Below are 20,068 nucleotides of genomic sequence, written 5' to 3'. Positions count from 1 at the left end.
TAATGCTGACGTTTCTATCCAAACTCAAAGATCACACCAGCTAACACAGATTAACTCACTGTATGTGTCAAAATCAACAATTTATGGTTTTACAGTGTACTACTGTAAATATGGGCAAACAGTAGCCTGACATGGTTTGCCGAGGCAGCCTAGCGATCTGTTTCCAGTGTTTACGCTGAGATAAACAAAGATAACCATTCTCTCGCGGAAGCTTCAGATTTACCATAAATATAGTTTTTATTCCTTTTGCTGTTTTAGTGTAATTATAGGCTCTGTTAATTAATAGATTTTATTAAATATATCTTTTTGATAGTTCAATATAATATACAAAATTTTAAAAAAGAAATCTGAGGGATGTGGCACTGAGGGCTGAGGGCTGAAAAAAGATTATTTGTTCTTGATAAATGAAACCATACAACTTAATGCATTGACCATGAATATGTCCTCGGTGGAAGGTTTTGGTTTTGGTTGAGTTTTGTTTTATTGAAATATATTTTGTCAACAGCAAGAAATCCGATGATGGCCTGCAGCAGAAAGTGAAATGAAATCCATAAGCAAAGGCCCTGATCTATCGTGGAAATGCGAAACGTCCATGAGTGCTTATCCAGCATTTTCAGTTTACCAGAACAGCTTTCACGAGTTTGACAATGGACATAAATGAATGATCTATCTCAACCCATTAATGCTCCTAAAACAACCGCAAACCAGAGTGATGGAGTCCCGGTTGTCCACCTGCAGTTTAACCTGCAGACCAGGAAGCTGTTTCAAGAGATTAACTAAGTGCTCGATTATGGAGTCAAGGCTTGTTCATGCTTTTATTCAGAGTCCATAAATTTAGATTTAAGAGTTGTGTGCATCGTGATTAGAAAATAAATCCAACCATAAGTCAGATACATTTTTGATAGTGTAGATAGCCATTTAAAATTAACATTTAGATCAACTGAAATGGGACAAAGACTCAACTCGTAAAAATCTTGAAAAGCTGGAATAATATTTCTGACCTGCAGTGAAGGAAGTTATTGACAGGTATGAACTGGTTGAAGGAACAAGGATCCAGACTGCGGCTGATCTCAACGTTGTCTCCGGCCAGCAGTCGCACCACCGCACGGTTCTCTTCCTCAAAAACATGCCACTGCAGAGACGAACCCAGCAACAGGAGGTGGTCGTCTGCAGAGAGCAGGAGAGACACAAACGATTTGACACGAGGAATGACAGGGGGAACAGTGGAATAGAGGAATAAGAGAAAAGAGGAGGAACAAAGGAGGGAAAGGAAGATAGACTCACAGAATATGAATAAAGGATTGGGTCGCATGGCGAAGTCAGGCAGGTAAAACCACTTGATGACATTAGAAGTCAAAGGTTGAAGTGCAGTTCTCCAGGGGTAATCTGACAAGTACAATAGTAGAATATACAACAGAGTAGAAAAGAAGAGCATGGAATGAGGATTTTATGCAGTGACATATTTAATGCTCTGTGAAATAATGTTGGAACAATTGGTCAATTAACTGATGAGTCAATCAACAGAAAACTTATCACAAATCAAGTCATTTATTGTTTCAAAATTAAGATAAAATAAGTATGATGGATATTTTATGTAATTTAATAAGTGATTAAAAGTAAGTTAAAAGTTAAGAGATTAATTTGATAATGAGGGTAATTGCTAGTTGTAGCCCTGCAGTGATCTGAAGGTGTTCATCTGGAGCTTTCCTTCATGTGGGTGTGGACATCTGTGATGTTTTTGGACTGTTTATTTAAAAATGTTGACACATATCTATTATGTCTATTATATATATATTTTCTTGCGTTGCAGTTCCTCATCAGTTTCTCAAAGCAAAACTGTATTTTTTATAGGAACTGGATATAAATAATAGTTTATATAGAAATCAAACAGAGATTAAATCTTTTATACCAGCACAGAAGGCGGGGGGGATGCCGATGCAGAGCACATACTGCAGCACCATTAGCCCTGCGGTAAAGCAGCAGTATTTAGGCCACACCTCCCCGATAGCCTTCCTGCGTCGCCTTGACAGGACTGCCAATAAGGCGCAAGAATGGAGCAGGGCGTAGAAATCCATTCTTTGACCGATCACATTGACCGCCACGATCAAACTGATCTAAGAAGATGTGCATGTGTGAGAAAGAAGTCAATGTCAGACATATTACACAGCTCAGAAACATGTGATCAGATTTGGACAAACATACAGACACACAGGCCTTAAAGTGTACCTCCAGTCCAAATTTGTAGTAGCAGAAGTTGATTAAGTACTTGATGCAGGGCAGGACACCGTTGTCCAGGTGCTGCCTCGTGATTCCCTGGAAGATGATGCTAAAGGGCGGGGTCTTCAGGTTGTTGTGGAGACGGAAGTAGAGCTGGTGGCGGTGGACAGTCGCCTCGAACACCAGCAGCCCAAGAACCATCAGATGGTTCTACAACACAAAACACTTTCTAGTAAAAAAAAAACGAACTAGGACATAATGTCCTAATGTCATGGTTAAAATGATAAGGAAAATTTATAATGTGATTGTTAGGTTAAAAATGGTTTGTATGGATATAATGTTGCATGGGCCATGATGTCACAATTTAAACCTGGTTCAGTGTATTTCATGTCCTATAATAGAAATGCAAAACCAGTTTTGTTTTCAAGCTTTTCCTTGAACCAAACTATAGTGTAAATTTCACCGTACCCTGAGACAGGGGAGAATCCTGCCCTCACACTTGCGCAGCGCTCCACACCAGTAGATGGGGTCTACAGGCTCGATGTAGAGAATAGATCTTCCAAGCAGCTCCACCATGTTCCCCCTCAGCCCGAATTCATCATCCAGGCTTGAGCTGTTGGACGGCACCAGGCCCTGAGAAACACAAGACAACTATGTGTAAGCAGGAAGGTGAGAGTCATTTTCAACAGTTGCATGTGACAAAAACTGAGGAGGGGTGATGCCCACAGCAAACAACAAAACACAAAATTCTTAGGGTTTTACTTATCCATCAAACACACAGTTATGCATACTCACAGCGGTGCAGTTGGAGGAGTAGTCCAAGGGTTTGATGACTTTGAGCTGGTAAAACATCTTACACACCACCATGACGCAGGCCCACACAGCAGAGATACTGCTCGCAAAAGGTCGTAATCGTGGGAACGGGAGCGCAAACACCCACAGGACCAGGAAGACCGAGTTCATCAAAGAAACCTGAAAAAATGGGAAGCAAAAATGTTTTTTCCCCCAAAGAACTCAGGACTGATAATTTAATTCTACACACAAGTTTTAGTGTTTCTCTCCTTGAATATAAAACAATGTCTTTCATGTTGTTTTTACCTCCACTACATATATGAGAGTTTTTTCCTCTCTTCATTCAAGAGCATGGTGTTTCAGTCTGAAAACAAGACTTATTGATGTTGGGCCATGGTTTTGTGTGAAACCACACTTCGGCCTACATGTGCCATCAAAGCCGGAAGCAGCATGTCCCTCCAGGACTCCGTCTCCCAGGGGCCATTAAAAACCAGAGCAAGGAACTCAATGTCCCAGAGGGCATCAACTTCACACAGAGGGGTGAAAACCCCCCCCCAGGGACACAGGTTTCAACTCCCATAGGTCACTCTGGACCCCATGACCTGTGAGGTCACCGGGCCAATATAAGCTAAGTTCTCCAGCTTCTCGCCCTCGAGCTCTCTCTCTCTCTAAACTCCCTCCAAGGAGAGAAGGCTGTTGAGCCTCGATCTCTCTCTTTCTAAACTCCCTCAACGGGGAGAAGGGTGTCTTTTTTCTACACTCCCTCCAAGGAGAGAAGGCTGTCGAGCCAGTTCCTGCCTCTTCCTACAATCCTTCTACAGGAGGGAAGGCTGTGGAGCCTCTTCTCCAGCTCACATCTTCTCTTCCCATCCAACTCTTCGAGAGGAGCACAAAGGTGCAGCTTCCAGCTCATCTCAGCAAGGAAACCTCCTCGCCCTCCAAGCTCTACCAACGTCCTAGCAGCGATGCGATGTCCTGCAGGAAAACTTCAGCCAGCAACTGAGCTATACCGCTCAACCGAAACCAGCAAGACGACACAAAACTGCGAACTGCACAGCAACTTCCTTTTTCCCCTTTCCACGGACTGGTAACACAACTGGGCTTAATAATTATACTAGGCTAAGCAAGACTGTTTATTAGATTCTGTGTGAGGTTAATGAAGTTTGATTTGTGGTGTTGTGATATTTTGGGTACAAGTTATTGAGAAAGTAATGTTAGTCTGTTATGCTCTTCACAGTCTTTCGTTGCATCCAATCTAGTAACTTCCTCTAATTTGGCACACACACAGACACACGCATAACTCTTCACCTCATTAGCTCTACAGGTCGTAAACATTCCAATAGGTGGGGGACGGGTGTTATCTCTTTGGCCAGCGACCATCTTGAAAGCACGCTGACTCACACAGACACACACACATGTATACACACATACCTATCTTTGTTTAGCAATTAGACCGTTAGTAATTTGTGTTTTTATACTTTATTATATTCATAATAAATGTTTTTCTTTCACAAATGTTTTTATTAATGTTGCATAAGTGAATTTCGCCAACCTCTACACTGTCAAGAACCCCATATCTTTCAACTTAGCTAACTATCTATATGGTAATTTTGGTTATAGTTATTAATTTAATTGTTAATCAGAGTTCCAAAATTTGTAGTTAGAACCTTAATCTATGAGACTTAATCAATAAATTGGCTATCTTTTCCCTTCCTTTGAAGGGTGGTGCCCCGAGGTAACTTTAATCAATTAAAGTTATTATTTAATATTAATAATAAAATATTAATATCTAATATTTTATTTCGATAATCAAATTTATTGAATGCCGAAAGGCACACCATTTTATGGTATCACGTTTGATGCATTATGGCACAACATTGATTTCACATTCAGTTCTTGTATGGCTTTCACTCAAAACCCTGCGCTCGCACTCAGACAGCCTCTGCTTATGTTTTAGTTTTCCTGCCCTCCAGCCTCAGCTCTTCTCCTCTCGCTCACCCTGCCTCTGTGACGAGCACGTGGAGAAGAGCTGAAGCTGGAAAGCAGGAAATTTGTCCGCGCAACAAAATATCTAAGTGCAAGCGCACAGTTTGAGCACAAGCAGAGCAAACCTTGATGACAGCAGGGGCTATTTAAGTGCAAGCATTACAACTATTTCAAAATCTGAACTTGAAATCAATAAGTCCTTCCTTTCAAACTGAAAGACCAGATTCTTGAATAAAGATAGGAGAAAAAAAACATATATATACTTTTTCACACAAGCACACATCAAACATCCCACCTCCTGCAGTGACACCCAAATGATGCCCGTGGAAACGATTTTGAGGCTGTGGAGCTCCAGCAGTCTCCAGCTCAGCTCCTGGAGCCTGTGGAATCCAGACAGAGCCTGAAGGATCAGCAGGCAGGCACGATCCACGATCACAATCCACTTGTCGTCCTGGCTGCCGGGGTCACTTCCTGGGAGCAGGAGAGAAGTGAGGATCCATAGCGAGGGAAGGAGCAAAGCATCAGACATAATCTGAAAATTAAACACAACTCTGCTGCAGCTCTCCTACAGCTCAATGATTTACAGAAAGGAAATATTCTATGGTAAACTGATATAAACCTAACATAACTGTGAACAGTTGTTGTTTGTATCGTGTAATTTTCTTTTCTTTTTATGTAAATAGTTTGAACATTGATACACCGCTCCTTTTATGTTAGACACTGTCTTTTCTGATGAATGTTGTAAATAAGTTATTTTCCAAGTAATGCAATGTAAAGTTTTACCAAGTAATGCATGGTACCACAATATGAATTATATAGTCACATATTATTCTTGTTGTCAGTCAGTAAATGAGACTGAAGAGCCATTTTTGGTTCTGAGCTTTAGTTACCCTCTCCTGTCATCTCCTCTTGCTCCTCAGCTCCTCTCTCAAACGACGCTTGCTGTCCGATGTCGTCCAGAGTCTCCTGACTTTTCCCATTTCCCATCTCCTCCTTCACAAGTCTGCAGGACAAGAGTGAACGTTTCACAGTTTTCTAAAACACACATTTTTCTTTACTATTGTCATTTGAAGGAAACAAGCAACTAAATGCTTTTTAACAATAAAGGTTGTCCTAGCTAAAATGTTCTCAAAATTTACATAGGTACTTATAAACTATAAATGTATTTCTTTTTTTTAAATAAAATTTTATTTAATTGATTAAATTTTCCTAATTTGTCCTTATTATTTCTATTGTGATTATATATATATGTAAAACATGAGAGTAATAATGAGAATATGTAAATAGGTAAAGAATAATTTTTGGATGACAATAAAAAAGATTTTTAAATATAGATCTTCCAAGTAAGCATAATGAGTCATTAAACATTACATTACATTACATTTCATTTAGCTGACGCTTTTATCCAAAGCGACTTACAATAAGTGCATTCAACCATGAGGGTACAAACCCAGAACAACAAGAATCAAGAAAGTACAATTTCTTCAAAAAAGCCAAACTACAAAGTGCTATAAGTAAGTGCCATTTAAGTGCTACTAAATTGTTAGTTTAAACTTTTAGTCAAGGTATAGTCGGAAAACAACAGTTATTAAACAACATTAATCAATAGTCAAACAAGGCTCTTACCTTTTCTGGAGCTTTTCAATGTTTTCTTTAATGCTGGAAATTAGATTAAAGACAAATTTGTGAACTTTACAAAAAGTTAACTAAATATAATGTTACTGTGATGATAAATTGTGTAAGATAAAGTAAATTGTGATTAGTCTTTACAAGTCTCTGAAATGTGAGTGCAACAAAACATTTATGGAGAAATAAATGCATCACTTACATCTCAGATATCACATTTACTGAACCCCTGAGGTCTTCCTCGCTGTGTGAAGAGAAGGACACATGAAACAAACATATATATATATATATAGTGCAGTATATTTACCAGTCAGCCAGAACTTATAAATACTGTAACCACAGTAAATTCTTGAAATATTCTAGAAAAAATACAACTTTCAACATGTTTTATCGAAGGAAACTTTACAATTAATTTCTCTTTTTAAAATACAAACGTATTTATTTTTCTATCATTCACATCTAGACATTTTGTTATATTGGCTCTTGAAAAGTCACCAGATGTAACTAAGTGACTGTTATTAAGAGTAGTAAATGGTAAATGATCTGTATTTATATAGAAGTTTTTCTAGTCTTGATGACAACTCAGGCACTACAAGCCACAGTACAAGTACACATTCACCCATTTACACACACATTCATACAGTTCATCTATGTGCAGCACTTTATCACATATCACTCACACACTGCCAGCACAGTTTTCAAGGGCAATTTGAGGATCAGCGGAATGAGGGGGACCGGGATCGAACCACCGACCTTCTGGTTAGTTGACGACCAGTCTTTGGTTAGTAGGTTAACAGTCATTTCTGGTGTTTTACTACTATTGACTCTCTCTAAAAAAGGTGATTTTATGTCAGGTGAAAGTATCTGTATTTGAATAGGATGCTCTTTGTCTCACCTGGAAGCCTGTCTCACAGGTACGTTGTCGAGGTCAGTGAGCGTCAGGAAGTCTGAATTGAAGTAATGCAGCTGGAGAATACAGGCCAATAGAAACGCAGCAGGAAGGAGAATACGCGCAAACAGCTCCACTGTGTCGTACCGTTCCAAACCCAGGTCTCGAAGACTAGAGAATCAAACAGGAAACACAATATAATTAAAATGGTCAAGACTGCTAAATAAATTCATTATCTTTTTTCGATATGAGCAAACAGAAAACATTTACCCGTCCTCCGACATGCCCATGATCTGTCTAAACAGCGCCGACACACTTCTGAACTGGTACATGTAAATGGCTATCAGCACCAACATGGAGTAACCGACCACCACGGCCCAGAACGTCTTCAGGATCCGCCTCCACACGTCATATCGGATCTGAGGGGGAACGAAAGGGACAGAATTACAGTAGAGTAATTTTTTATCTTAATCAGAATGGAAGGTGCCAGGATTACTCATTAGTTAGATCTCCTGCGATGATACAGTTTAATCTGAATGTTGTGTGTCTCTGAAAATAAGCAGCTACATCATCATAAATAGCCGTTTCTCCCTTACTCCTCCCATCACACACTAAAGCATGTAAAACAGCTGTCTGCTGCAGATGTTGTCCAAACAGACAGACACTGCTCTCTTGTGTTACGTCGCCTCCACAGCCATTAGACCTTCCTGTAAGTGCCCACCGTTTCTTTAAGGTCAGCAGAAACATAAGACAGTGAAGAAAAAAAAGGAAAACAGCAAAAAACCATGGCTGAGTGTTTATGAGACATAATCAATATGGTTGTAACTGTAAAGCAGCATTGATGAGGCACAGGCAGTGTTTGTGTGAGCGCACACAGTTTAGCTACACAAGCTAGAAATGTTCTCAACATTTTAATTTACTAACAATAGCTAAACGATTCACGGATGATAATTTAGGAGTCAACATGTGTCAGATGAACCTGACTCCATAGTGACTGTGAAATAAAAAATCAACAATGTCTCAACTATATAAGCTGACTTCCTTTCCATTCACTGACCCCAGCAAGCGCAGCATAACATTTTAATCCATCATCTACTCTACCATGTGTACAGTAGGCTGCATAGTCTGAAAATAAATGCAAGTACAAATTAAGGTTTTCACACCCATGAGAAACGTAATTACTGTACAAGATGCAAGATATCCGTTGAGTCACCGGCTATATTCGTCCTTAAGACTAAATGTTATTTTTCTCTTACCAGACACGTCTCTAAAATCACTAACCTGATAGAGGACAACACAGAAGAGGAAGAGGACAATGTAGAGGATCTTGTAGACGACCACCTAAAAAAGTAGAACATGGTAAAGAAAGATAAGGTCGATTTCAGTGCATCAAATATTATTTATATATAGTATAATATCTGCAGTTACTTTTTCTTTGCTAGACAGCCAAGAAATCTGATGAATCTATCCTGGACTTCTAGATTACAGAAAAAATCCTGAGTCTGCATATAGATAGCTTCAAAAACATAAATGTAGTGTGACTACATAGTATCCAAAGTAAATCAATGCTTGAAAGTAAATAAATATTGTTGATTGAATAAATATTCTATACTAATTTGATCAGAAATACATTTTCTTCTCAATTAGATACATTTTCTCAATTAAAGGAAAACAAAACCAGCAAACCCAGCCCTGAATCCAATGACCCCCCTCTCATGCAGTTTACAATCATTTAAAAAATGAAATCCACCAGTTTCCTGACTTCAGATCGAAACCAAATTTCTGCTATGGGCTTTCTTCAATTGATAATTCCAGGGAGTTAAGTGGCAGAGCTGGGAGGGTCTGATTAGGAATATGTCATGAACATTGATCTCTCCAGCACTTAGTTTTTAAGTGTGTCAAAATATACCTTTCCAGAGAAGCTGATGACAAAGAACATGGAGCAGCAGAAGAGTATCCAGTATTTCACCAGTGTCCCTTTAACTCCTGAGATCAGCATCACTATGAGAGCTGAGGGCGGATTTTCTTCCACTGACATGGAGAAAACAGAGAAAAGGAGGATGAGGAAGGAGAAGGGTAAGAAAAGATGGGAAAAAGTTGAAAGACAAAAGGAAAATAGATGACAAAAAGAGCAGGAAACAGAGCCAGTCGGACTATACACAGCCTGGCCTCATGTCAGGATGAGTATGTCTTCCATTGCTCCAAACCACATATTTTTTTCTCTAATACATTAACCATAATCTTTGCAAAGAAAATCCAAAAAATAAATTACGTGACACGACTTTGACTTCATCTAGAGACTCGTCCTTTAAGCTCTGCTCCTCCTGTCTCTCCTTCAGCTGCTGACGAAACATCAACCAAAAGCTGAAGCTGTAGAAGACCTGCAGCAAACAAAGTTTATTGTAAGTAAAACATATGTAGTGTACATGTGCAGCGCTTTACTCTGCATGGTAAACATAGTTAGGTTCTGAACATAGGTCATAAATCCCACCTCCTCAATGTAAACAAATGGGACATGAGCCAAACTAAAAAGTTAAAGTACACATTAAATTATTCTTTCTCAAACATGGTCTCTGTCATTTAACGTAGTTCTTATCATGTCATCATTTTTCGATTACCTTAAACCAAATAAGTTGAATAAGCAACAATCAAATTAAGACGTGGAGTATTCTGATTTAATTTGCATTATGTAGACATGTTACATCACATTTTCTGACATCGACATAGTCAGACTATGCTCTGTAACATGTAAACGGTAATATGAATGGAATATACTATAAGCAACTCACGTAAACATCATAGTCAAAATAATGTCTTATTCAGAATAAGGTCAATAGTCTGAATAATTATATATTTCCACCTGTGCTTTCTCTACTGTGATATGTTAAAATGTGTTCCTTGAAAAAGGTACATCAGATTTTAACAGTACACTGCCAGTGCTGAACTAGTCTGAACACCCTCCACAGTCTTGTTAAAGCAGATAAACTGAATTAAACTACCATAAGAATATTTTGTAATTTCTGTATTGTTTCTCATTGAACTTGTCACAGGTATTTAATGTTATAAAGATATATTTAATGTTAAAACGTTGGCAGCTTTATTCAATACACATGACTCTATGAACAAAGTAGGATTCTTAGCATTGACATTAACTTTGTCATTAGCGTGGCTAATGAACTTTTTTCATCCAAAACTAATTTTCATGTGAGTTTACTAGCCACTGACCTTTGCTCCCAGGTGGACACAGGGCGCAGGGTGGTAGCTGTTCAGGTCGAAGTCCACTATGACGGCCGGGGGCAGACCTGGGTAGAGCTCGGCCCGGCTCAGGCGCAGGCTGCTCAGGAAGCCCAGCACCAGCAGCACGGTGCCGTAGACGGCGAGGAATGGGGCTGACATCATGGCATAGCGCCGGCGATCTCGCATCATCCAGATGATACAGGACCACACCAGCAGGGCGAAGGTTAGCCAGCTGTTGTAGGTGATGCTCCAAACCTTAAGACACATATTTTAAATGCATTGATGCTAGTCTGGGTTTTTCCTCCATTGAATGGCACTAACATGTAACTGTATATGAAAAAAAACATATGAAACCGAAAAATTGTTAAGTTAACACTAACGTCTGCTGTGTTTTATTTTCAGATTTATTTGTTGACTCAATGTCTAATAGTTAGCTAAACTAAAAATCACTTTTAAAATGTACTCAATTAGCTAGCAGCTAAACAGTGTGATAATGTCAATTTAGCCTGCTACGGTTAACTAAATATGTATTTTTAACCTATGCAACAATGATTAAAGCATTGTTAAAGAAGCTTTATAAATAAAACGTATTATTAGAATTATTAGAAATGCAATTCACTGTACTTGGACTGAGCTAACCTATGCTACACCTAATGCTAGCATAGTGTGCTAATGTTAAATTAGCCTGTGGTTAATATAGCCTAACCTGTTACCTAAGCAGTCTTTATATTTCCCAACTCTAATCAGTTAATTTAAGAAAAAAATATATAATTTTGTCATACACTGTATTTGGGTTGAGCTGACCCATGCTACAGATACACCAGAGCATATTTTCTAGTTCAGTCTTTCTTTTCTATGATGGTACAATAGTTGTTATAAGACTTGTCACACAAACTGAAAACCATCAATAATCAGTTTACTTTACCATCATGATGATCAGGGCACTGACATAACTGTGTTTTTGCACCAGCTGTCCAAAGACGACCAGACCACTTGGACCTGAGGGAGGAGCCAACGTCTCTGCCGGACTGTTCGTGTCCTCCTCAGTCTTCTCCTCCATATCTTCCTCGTTTTCTGCCCCTACCACCAGGTACAGACAAAGGAAAAGATCTCATGAAAGACTTCAGTAAACGGAGCAAATGGAATTAGACCACAAAATTTAGTGGGCAAATCAAGTACAGTTCATTAATATCTGATGATTTGACAGAATCCTTCCCAGGGATTTAACATATGTGTTGGTGAGGTTTGAGGACACTGCACCGAGGTCTTTTATTCAGAGATGTTAGTGTGTTTACCATTAGATGCTGAGTCTTTGTCTTCATACTGTGGCGGAGGATGACAGTTTGCGTAACCGGCCGCTCCTAACAGAGATCCCAGTTCATTTCTATGGACATCTTGCCAGGAGCTGCTTGTCATTAAGATCATTGGCTGAAAAAACAAAGAGTGTATTATGCAGTAAGTTTAGGTCTAACAAGTTCATGATGCCAAAAACAGCGAGAGAGCCACTAGTACTTTTTAAATGAGTCCACACGCCTCCCGTTTTTTTGTTTATTACTGCTACATCTGAAAAACAACATTGGGCAATAAACCGGCTTACCTCATCAGGTAGATAGGTTTCATCATCTGTGCTGCTCAACAGCTGAAAAAATGAAATCTTTGGTTTGTTGTGTCTTCTGACATTTGCAGCAGTGAAACTGCATTAAAACTATGATGTGTCATTTGTTTTTTCAGCATGTATCTGATGCCGTTGTTATCTGAGGCAAACTAACCATCACAGACTTAGAGAATCAATACTTTGTTCAGAGCCAAATACATTAACATTATTCCTGTGACCAAAAAATGTAACTAAGAAGCCAAACATCTGTGTTTGTAGATTACCTCCTGCTTATCTCCTGAGATGTAGATGACTCTGGAGAAGCTTGGAGGAATGTCTGGACTTTCCACTGGACTTTCCACTGGACTCTCAGGTTCCTCACCATCAACAGCATCCTGAGAAGCACAGTAGCTGTGAAGAGCCTGTCATGTGATTAACACCATCTGAATAATATGTGAAGTTAATGAAGACGAATTATAGCGATACAAAAATAGCACAAACACAAAAAGACATTTGTCATTAGAGGAAGCAGCAGTCACTATTGATAGTAGTGACTGTGTTTTTTGTAGAACTATTGATAGTGAGAGTTGTAGTAACCATAGTGGCTGCAGAATTTTAAGTCACATTGGCAGTAGGACTTGTCAGCATTAAATAGTAAATGGTTTGTATTTATATAGCACTTTTCTAGTCTTGATGACCACTCAAAGCGCTTCACAGTACAGTTTTGCCATTGATACATTCATACAATGAATCTATGTGAAGCACTTTCCCTATCATACATCACTCACACTACTCATCATACACTACTGGCACAGCACAGCAGGGACAATTTGGCGTTCAGTAACTTGCCAGAGGACACTTTGGCACGTGAAATGGGGTAGACTGGGTTTGAACTACCAACCCTCTGGTTAGTGGATGACCCACTCTGAGCCACAGCCCCCTATTACCAAGTAGAGTAATGGAAAGTAGCCTCTGGAGTTTTTAACTTATTCTATAACTGCCACCCACTATAGCCCGATCAGAGGTTGTTGGTAGCAGCGTGGAACCAGCAGGAGCTGTGGTTGTGCAGTAGTGATAGTACAATTTGCAGCAACACTCGTATTAATATGCACAAAAACCCCAAACCAAACTAACCTCTTCAGTTATATGGACCCATTTGTGCAGCACAGCCACCAGTGTGTAGTACAGCAGCAGCAGAACCAAAGGGTTGATGAAGTCAGGCCAGCTGATGTTTGGGTGCAGACCAAGAGAGTTACAGTCTGAGCTGTTGGTTCTGATTATACCTGTCATACCGAACAGTCTGGGGACAGGGGGAAGAGAGAGTTACGATAGAGTGAAGAGGTTGTTTGCAGTTCAATAAGGGATGTGCATGAGGCATAAAACACTTCAAAACACTTCTTCTTTTTTTCTCCTGGCAAAAGTACTTGCCTTTTCTGAGCTCTACATTGTATTTGAGGTAATTGAAGAAAAATAGACTAAACAAACTGACTTAAAAGGCCGGGTCTGTGAATAGGTCTTAACTCGCCGCTCTTGAGAAAGTGGCTGAGGACAAAATGGTGGCAAATCTACATACAGTACGATCATGTATATTGCCACACGCCCCCTTCACAAAACACTGGACAACCTAAAGAGCACCTTCAGCCACAGACTCACTCTACCTCGCTGTGTCAGGGAACGGTACATCAATTCATCTACCTCTGCCAGGCCTGACAACACTGACTGAATTGGACTAAATGAATCAGTTCTCAGCCCTGTAAACATTTATACTTTGCACCAAGATGATCGCATTACTTGCCTTGTATTTTAATTTAAATTTAGACTGCACCTTATATTTCTGTATTTTTTCTAACTACCCACCTACCTATCTATCTTTTTCCTTTTTCATTGAGTAGAAGATGTACCTTGCATTGAAATGTTTGTCCTTGCATTCAAATAACAAAAGCTTGTAACTTTTATTTGTTTTAAGGTTACATTAGACTAAATTAGACTCAACATTGCTAATATCGTATATTTAATTCAAACGCCATATAATCTCCAATCTCTTCTGTACCTGGCAAAGACATCTTCTGGTGGGACAATGTGCTGGGACAGGGGCAGCTGGTAGAGGTACAGAGCCAGCAGGTGTCCCCCGCTGAAGATGGCCATCATCACACACAGGGAGCTGAAGAGGAGCAGGCTGATGGAGCGGCTGAACACCCACCACCACACCAGTCCAAGAAATACCCCAAAATACAAACCTGAGGTGAGGGAAGGCAGCGTGATACCTGTACACACACACACACACACACACACACACACACACACACACACACACACACACACACACACACACACACACACACACACACACACACACCAACAACAACAACAAAGTGTGATAAGGCAAGAGATTTTTTTAAAAGCGAAATAGACAAAAATGTATGAGCATTGTAATTACGATTGTCATGTACCTGCCAACCCCAGCAGTAAGGTCACCACCACTTTCCCTGCTGTGTTCATGATTGCTGACAGCAGCAGTCTGAGTCCGGCTGCAAACACTTTCAGCTTCTGGACAAACTGGGGCGGACTCGCCTGAACCGGCACCGTGGTCTCATCTGAGCTGTCAAAGGAGGAGCCCTCTGAGTCACTGTCTCCATCAGACTCTGCTTCAGACGTCTCCACTTCCTGCCAGACGGGTGAAATTATCCAATTCATATCACTGTCAGGTTTTAGAATAATGTCATAGCAGTCGATGAGTGTGCCTGTGGTTACCTCAGGGTCAGACGGGGGTATTCCGTTTTCATGGAGACTGATTTGGGGAACGCGGCGCAGGAGTTTTTTACAGAGTCTCAGTACGAAAAGGGAAGAAACGAAGAGGACCACGTCTGGGGCCAGGAGACGTACAATGTTCCCTGGATCCACTGAGCTGAATCTGGAAACACACAACCATGACCATAGGTTTCTCGGTTCTCAGTTAATGCCACATACATGTAAGTATGAAGATCTGTTTCAAATGTGCACCCATACCTTACAATGCCCACGTGGTAGAGGAAATCGTCCAAGTGGCCGCTAACTGTTAAAGAAAACATGTTCATCAAAATACTTTTTAGTTCCTCAAAGATTTGAATTTATATGTGACAATAGTCACATTTTGCAGCTCTTTCATTGAACTTCTACAACATTGCTAGTTTTGAAGTCTGCTCACAGGACTGGTGACATTTTATTTGAACAAAAACTCTCTAATTCTAAGATGTGACACAATTTTTGCTTTTACCATGTGGAGGGATGTAGGTGAAGGGGATCTGCATGAAGCACTGCAGGGCCAGGAAGATCAGACTGGTATAGATGATAATCAGCAGAAACTGCCCTGTTTTACCTAAACAGAGCAGCAAACAGTGACAGAGGGCCAAGAGGAGTCAAAAGTGAAAGTGAACAAATACATTTCAAAGTAAAGCTATTCAGTCCAATTGTGTATCTTGACATTGTACTGAGCTAAAAGCAGTTCATGGTATATTTATTTATCTCTGAATTGGAGTGGTTGTCACAGTTTCAGATTTCATTTTGTTTAATTCATCTGGTGGTACAAACTCTAATTTATGTGTTAGACCAGACAGATCCTTTGGCAGTCATCTTTGAACGGGACAGTTGACGTCACATGGCAATCCACTTCTGTGTTTTGAGCAGTTTTCGAACCTGATACGAACCAAACCCGAGTAGACACGAATCATATTTAATACCACATTTTGAATTGTACTCAACACTACACAGTGTTGACATTAGTAAAACAACAAAACAGTCTCTTACCTCTTTTCTACCAAGGCAGTTCAAGGGCTGGTTTGGAGCCTATGTTCTTGAGCAAAGGCAAATACTAAGTAGCATTTTCCTTCTGTGCTAAATTAATTAGATTTCATTAAACATAAGAATAGGATCCTAAAATTACGATGACTTTTCAAAAAAAAAAATACTCCGATTTAAATCTCAGACTTCACCTCAATACTAGTAATAAAAAGAATGGAGATCCGAAAGCATTGATAGTCAGCTGAGCCAGCATATCTGCTATTGATGTTCAGGATTTTTTACTAAAAGCAATTTTTCACTTAAACCTCTCTGCTTCCCAATAAGAGACACACACACACACAAACACACGCACACACAGGATGTACACACACTCGACCACTTAGCCCAAAGACAGCGAGCCCATGTTTGGGAGATTTAGATAACTGGGGGATCTGTGAAGCTTTCAAAGACCAGCGATAAAGCAAACTGTTTTTAAATGGAGGGATGGGAGGAGAAAGAAATAAATAAAGCGATGACGCTGTCAAAATGCTGACATCACATCTTTTAATTCCTAGCTGTAATTACCAGGCTATGTATAATTGATTCGACTGCTCCGACCACATCCCCTTTACAAAGTACTTTGAGGGAGGGGTGAAGATACTTTAATTCATCAGAATGCAGTGATCAATATAGAGAAGGCACACACACACACACACACACACACACGCACACACACGCATGAAGCAGATAAACACATACGCACACACTTTTTTTATTTTACTCAATATATATTACATATATATATTATATATTGTGCTGTGTCGCCACTTTTTTCATCACATTAAACTTTAATCAGCAATTAAATGTAATTTTGTCATCAGTTTTTTCATTAGAAAGTAATAAAGGGAGAGTCAGATGACATAGAGTGAATGCATTTTGGTGTTTTGTATTATGTTGTGTTTATCTACAGGTAGTTTATATATGCAACCACATATGTAGACACATGAAAATGTTAGTGTGTAATAATAGAAAATAAGTGCAAAGATATAGCACAACAAACTACTGAGATAATTTTGGATTCATTTGATAATGCTTCTGCCCAATTATTATTATGTTTGAATTATTATGTTCACATTCGTTTTTCTGGACACAGATCAGTGCTAGAGGTACAGTACAATGCTATAAAATATATACAACTTTGATTTAACATGGATTTTTGCTTGAAATGTATAATGTACATAATAGTAAATACTTAACAGCCTTAAAACGTTTGCTCTATACTACTGGTAATAATGAGGAAAATTACTGTGACAGAAACTGGGAGAAGAACATATAAATGACTTTCAAGCAAACCCAGCATTTTAGTGTAGGAGTTTGTTACAGCTTTTTTTTACTTGTAATTCTATAATCTGCAAAACCACACATTTTGGAAACTGGGTCAAATAAAAATGTTTCAAATCATACAAATGATATGTTTTGTCTTTGGAGCCACTCTCACCTTTCATGGTGACCAGGCTAGGATTTGGCATCAGCGGTAAGACGAGCAGGAACAGGAAATACACCACTGACAGACCATTGTAGCGGACCGAGGAGGCTGAGGTGCAGAAGAAAGATTACACATATTTCATCGTTTGATAGAAATATTTTAATCAACAGTAACATAACTTACTACTTATTTTTCTGAGAATAAACAAACAAAAAATGAAATAGAGAAAACAAGTCAATATCCTGTGTAGAGTGTAACCTACCTCCTGCCTGATTTTGAATGTTTGTAAATTAATGCAGATCAACAAATTCTAAAATTATTTCATCACACTATATAGAAACCACAGAGTGCTGAGACTTAGCATTAAAACTGAAAACAAGGAAAATAGAAACCTACGCCAGGTTGTCTTGCGCTGAAATGTAGATAGTTACATTAATCTCTGACGTTGTTATTTTGTGTTTTATTTTAATACCAGTCATCAGGTTAAACAAGTGGACATAAGAGAATCATTACTGATCAGGAAAATTGTAATTTAAGTGATTATTTTCCATGTAAATCTACCTTAAACTGCAGTTTTCCAGCTATATTACAAACAGCTTCAGTATGTGTTTGCTCCAGAGCGTAATGAAATTTGACTGAAATTTTAATTCAGGAGATTTGTTTTAGTTTTTTGTAAGTGCACCCTAAAATTTAATGGAAATCAATTTTATGTCCTCGTGTCTGCATTGCTTGATATTTCATATTTTCTCCATTAATCAGCAGATTTATTGAAATATTTTGGAGGGAGAGGCGGGTTACACCCTGGACAAGCCATTCTATCACAGGGCCCGATACACAGACACACAACCATTCGTACTAGATTCACACCTACGGACAATTTAGTGTGTCCAATAAACTCAACCTGTGTGACCATACGCCCAGAGAAAACCCAACTTAATTAGAATTTAAATTAAGTCTGTGTAAGTTTAAACAATTGTTTTTTGTAACAGAAGAGCAAAGGGACACATTTAACCATTCACTACAACATCATTACATTAACAGTAGTGATAATGTTGAGTATAATCATCTGCAGTCAGCATGATTTATCTCAGTCGGAACACACATGCTTCTCAATAACAACACTGAAGACCCAACTCAATGCACCCAACAGAAAGCTAAGTCTATAAGACGGAATTGGTGTTAAGCCATAGGAGAACTGGGTGCAACAGTAAGCACACATGTACTACAATAACTCTGAGTCTTTGATACATCACCTTCAATAACGGGAGGAAATATACCTTTATTATTAGAATAGAACTTTACCTCTTTGTAAAACACTTAATTGTTCTATACACAGAAAGTGCAATGCAAATTATTAGTTTAATAAGATTTTCCAGTTACAGCAGTTCTTAATGATTAGTTGTACTCAGATCTGATCTCATCTCGGGCACATTAAAACCTTAATCAGCTGCAGAAATACTGTTTGTATATTTAAACTAAGCTTAATATCATCCCTACTCTCTAGCTGATCTCTGGTGAGCGATGCACCAGAAATGTTATTCCTGTCAGCAAAACATGGATAAAATAATCACACTACAACTCACCAGTCAGCAGGAGCAGTGGCAGTAATAAGTTATAGAGCATCCCAACCACAAGGTCCCCTGCCATGTCTCCTCCTCTGTGTCAGAGACACCCACGCAGCTCCTTCAGATACTACTGTCCTCCAGATGTGTGCACAAATCTGGGAATGTCTCAGCAGTGTGGAGGGAAACTCCAACCTGCCCACACATGTCTCTGAAGAAGAACGTGTGCAGATGCAGTCAAAGCATCCTCCAATACAGCAGTGAAAACACAGTCAAACAACGGGATAGATGTGCTGGTCCAGTGACGATCAGCACCGTGATGAAAGAGAGAGGAGAGGGAGCTGAAGATCTTAACTTAAAACCGAGAGGATGACTCCCTCTGCTCTTTGCTTGTGTCTCCGTCACACCCTCCTTTCCCTCCCTCACCTCTCACTCTCTCTCTCTCTCTCTCTCTCTCTTTGTCTCTCTCCCAGACATAATGGGTTGTAACCCATCAACTGTGTTACTATGCTCATATTGAGGCTAATCTCACTCAGGAGAATATCCGCAATCATTACATGACTGAAAAACATGCCTCCACTAAAACATAAAAGCCTGACTAACAAACAGCAACAACTGAGAGAAAAACTGCCACATAATATTGTGCAAAATATCATTATTGCCTGTCAATGTGCTGAAAAGTTTTTTTTCATGTGCTTGCAGGACCTTTTCACACATTGTGTTGAAACCACAGTCTTTGTTTGTCTGAAACCCCGACAGATACTCGCGCAGGATTGTGTTTGTATCCTCACAGCCACATCAGGCTGGTTCATCACATTTGCACTGTGGGGTGAAGGGAAGTGTATCTAATATTCATGGCTTTGAGGCCATTAAGAGCTGGTGTGACTACAGTGGAATGGGCAATGCAAGGACTGAGATGAGCA

General features: G+C 39.4%; 1 protein-coding gene across 1 annotated transcript in view; it reads right to left on the bottom strand.

The window, feature by feature from the left end:
• Window positions 1–19,230, bottom strand: part of si:dkey-11f4.7 (piezo-type mechanosensitive ion channel component 2) — a 36,173-nt gene extending 16,943 nt beyond the window's left edge. The window contains exons 1-28 of the mRNA XM_034590424.1: window positions 19,167–19,230; window positions 17,596–17,691; window positions 15,595–15,696; window positions 15,348–15,393; window positions 15,093–15,252; window positions 14,792–15,005; window positions 14,392–14,605; window positions 13,476–13,641; window positions 12,626–12,736; window positions 12,345–12,386; window positions 12,043–12,175; window positions 11,673–11,827; window positions 10,736–11,002; window positions 9,783–9,891; window positions 9,420–9,541; window positions 8,792–8,851; window positions 7,781–7,929; window positions 7,517–7,681; window positions 6,824–6,865; window positions 6,622–6,654; window positions 5,886–5,998; window positions 5,291–5,466; window positions 3,013–3,189; window positions 2,686–2,850; window positions 2,227–2,427; window positions 1,910–2,114; window positions 1,285–1,386; window positions 1,002–1,167 (exon numbers count right to left, since the gene is read on the bottom strand). Of these exons, the coding sequence (XP_034446315.1) occupies window positions 1,002–1,167; window positions 1,285–1,386; window positions 1,910–2,114; window positions 2,227–2,427; window positions 2,686–2,850; window positions 3,013–3,189; window positions 5,291–5,466; window positions 5,886–5,998; window positions 6,622–6,654; window positions 6,824–6,865; window positions 7,517–7,681; window positions 7,781–7,929; window positions 8,792–8,851; window positions 9,420–9,541; window positions 9,783–9,891; window positions 10,736–11,002; window positions 11,673–11,827; window positions 12,043–12,175; window positions 12,345–12,386; window positions 12,626–12,736; window positions 13,476–13,641; window positions 14,392–14,605; window positions 14,792–15,005; window positions 15,093–15,252; window positions 15,348–15,393; window positions 15,595–15,696; window positions 17,596–17,691; window positions 19,167–19,230 (3,755 nt within the window). The remainder of the gene's footprint in view (window positions 1–1,001; window positions 1,168–1,284; window positions 1,387–1,909; window positions 2,115–2,226; window positions 2,428–2,685; window positions 2,851–3,012; window positions 3,190–5,290; window positions 5,467–5,885; window positions 5,999–6,621; window positions 6,655–6,823; window positions 6,866–7,516; window positions 7,682–7,780; window positions 7,930–8,791; window positions 8,852–9,419; window positions 9,542–9,782; window positions 9,892–10,735; window positions 11,003–11,672; window positions 11,828–12,042; window positions 12,176–12,344; window positions 12,387–12,625; window positions 12,737–13,475; window positions 13,642–14,391; window positions 14,606–14,791; window positions 15,006–15,092; window positions 15,253–15,347; window positions 15,394–15,594; window positions 15,697–17,595; window positions 17,692–19,166) is intronic.
• Window positions 19,231–20,068: the final 838 nt, after the last annotated feature.

This window comes from Hippoglossus hippoglossus, chromosome 7 (assembly GCF_009819705.1).
Source record: "Hippoglossus hippoglossus isolate fHipHip1 chromosome 7, fHipHip1.pri, whole genome shotgun sequence".
Classification (NCBI taxonomy): Eukaryota; Metazoa; Chordata; class Actinopteri; order Pleuronectiformes; family Pleuronectidae; genus Hippoglossus; species Hippoglossus hippoglossus.
Note: the sequence above shows the minus strand (reverse complement) of the source record. Positions and strands in the feature narration are given on the sequence as shown.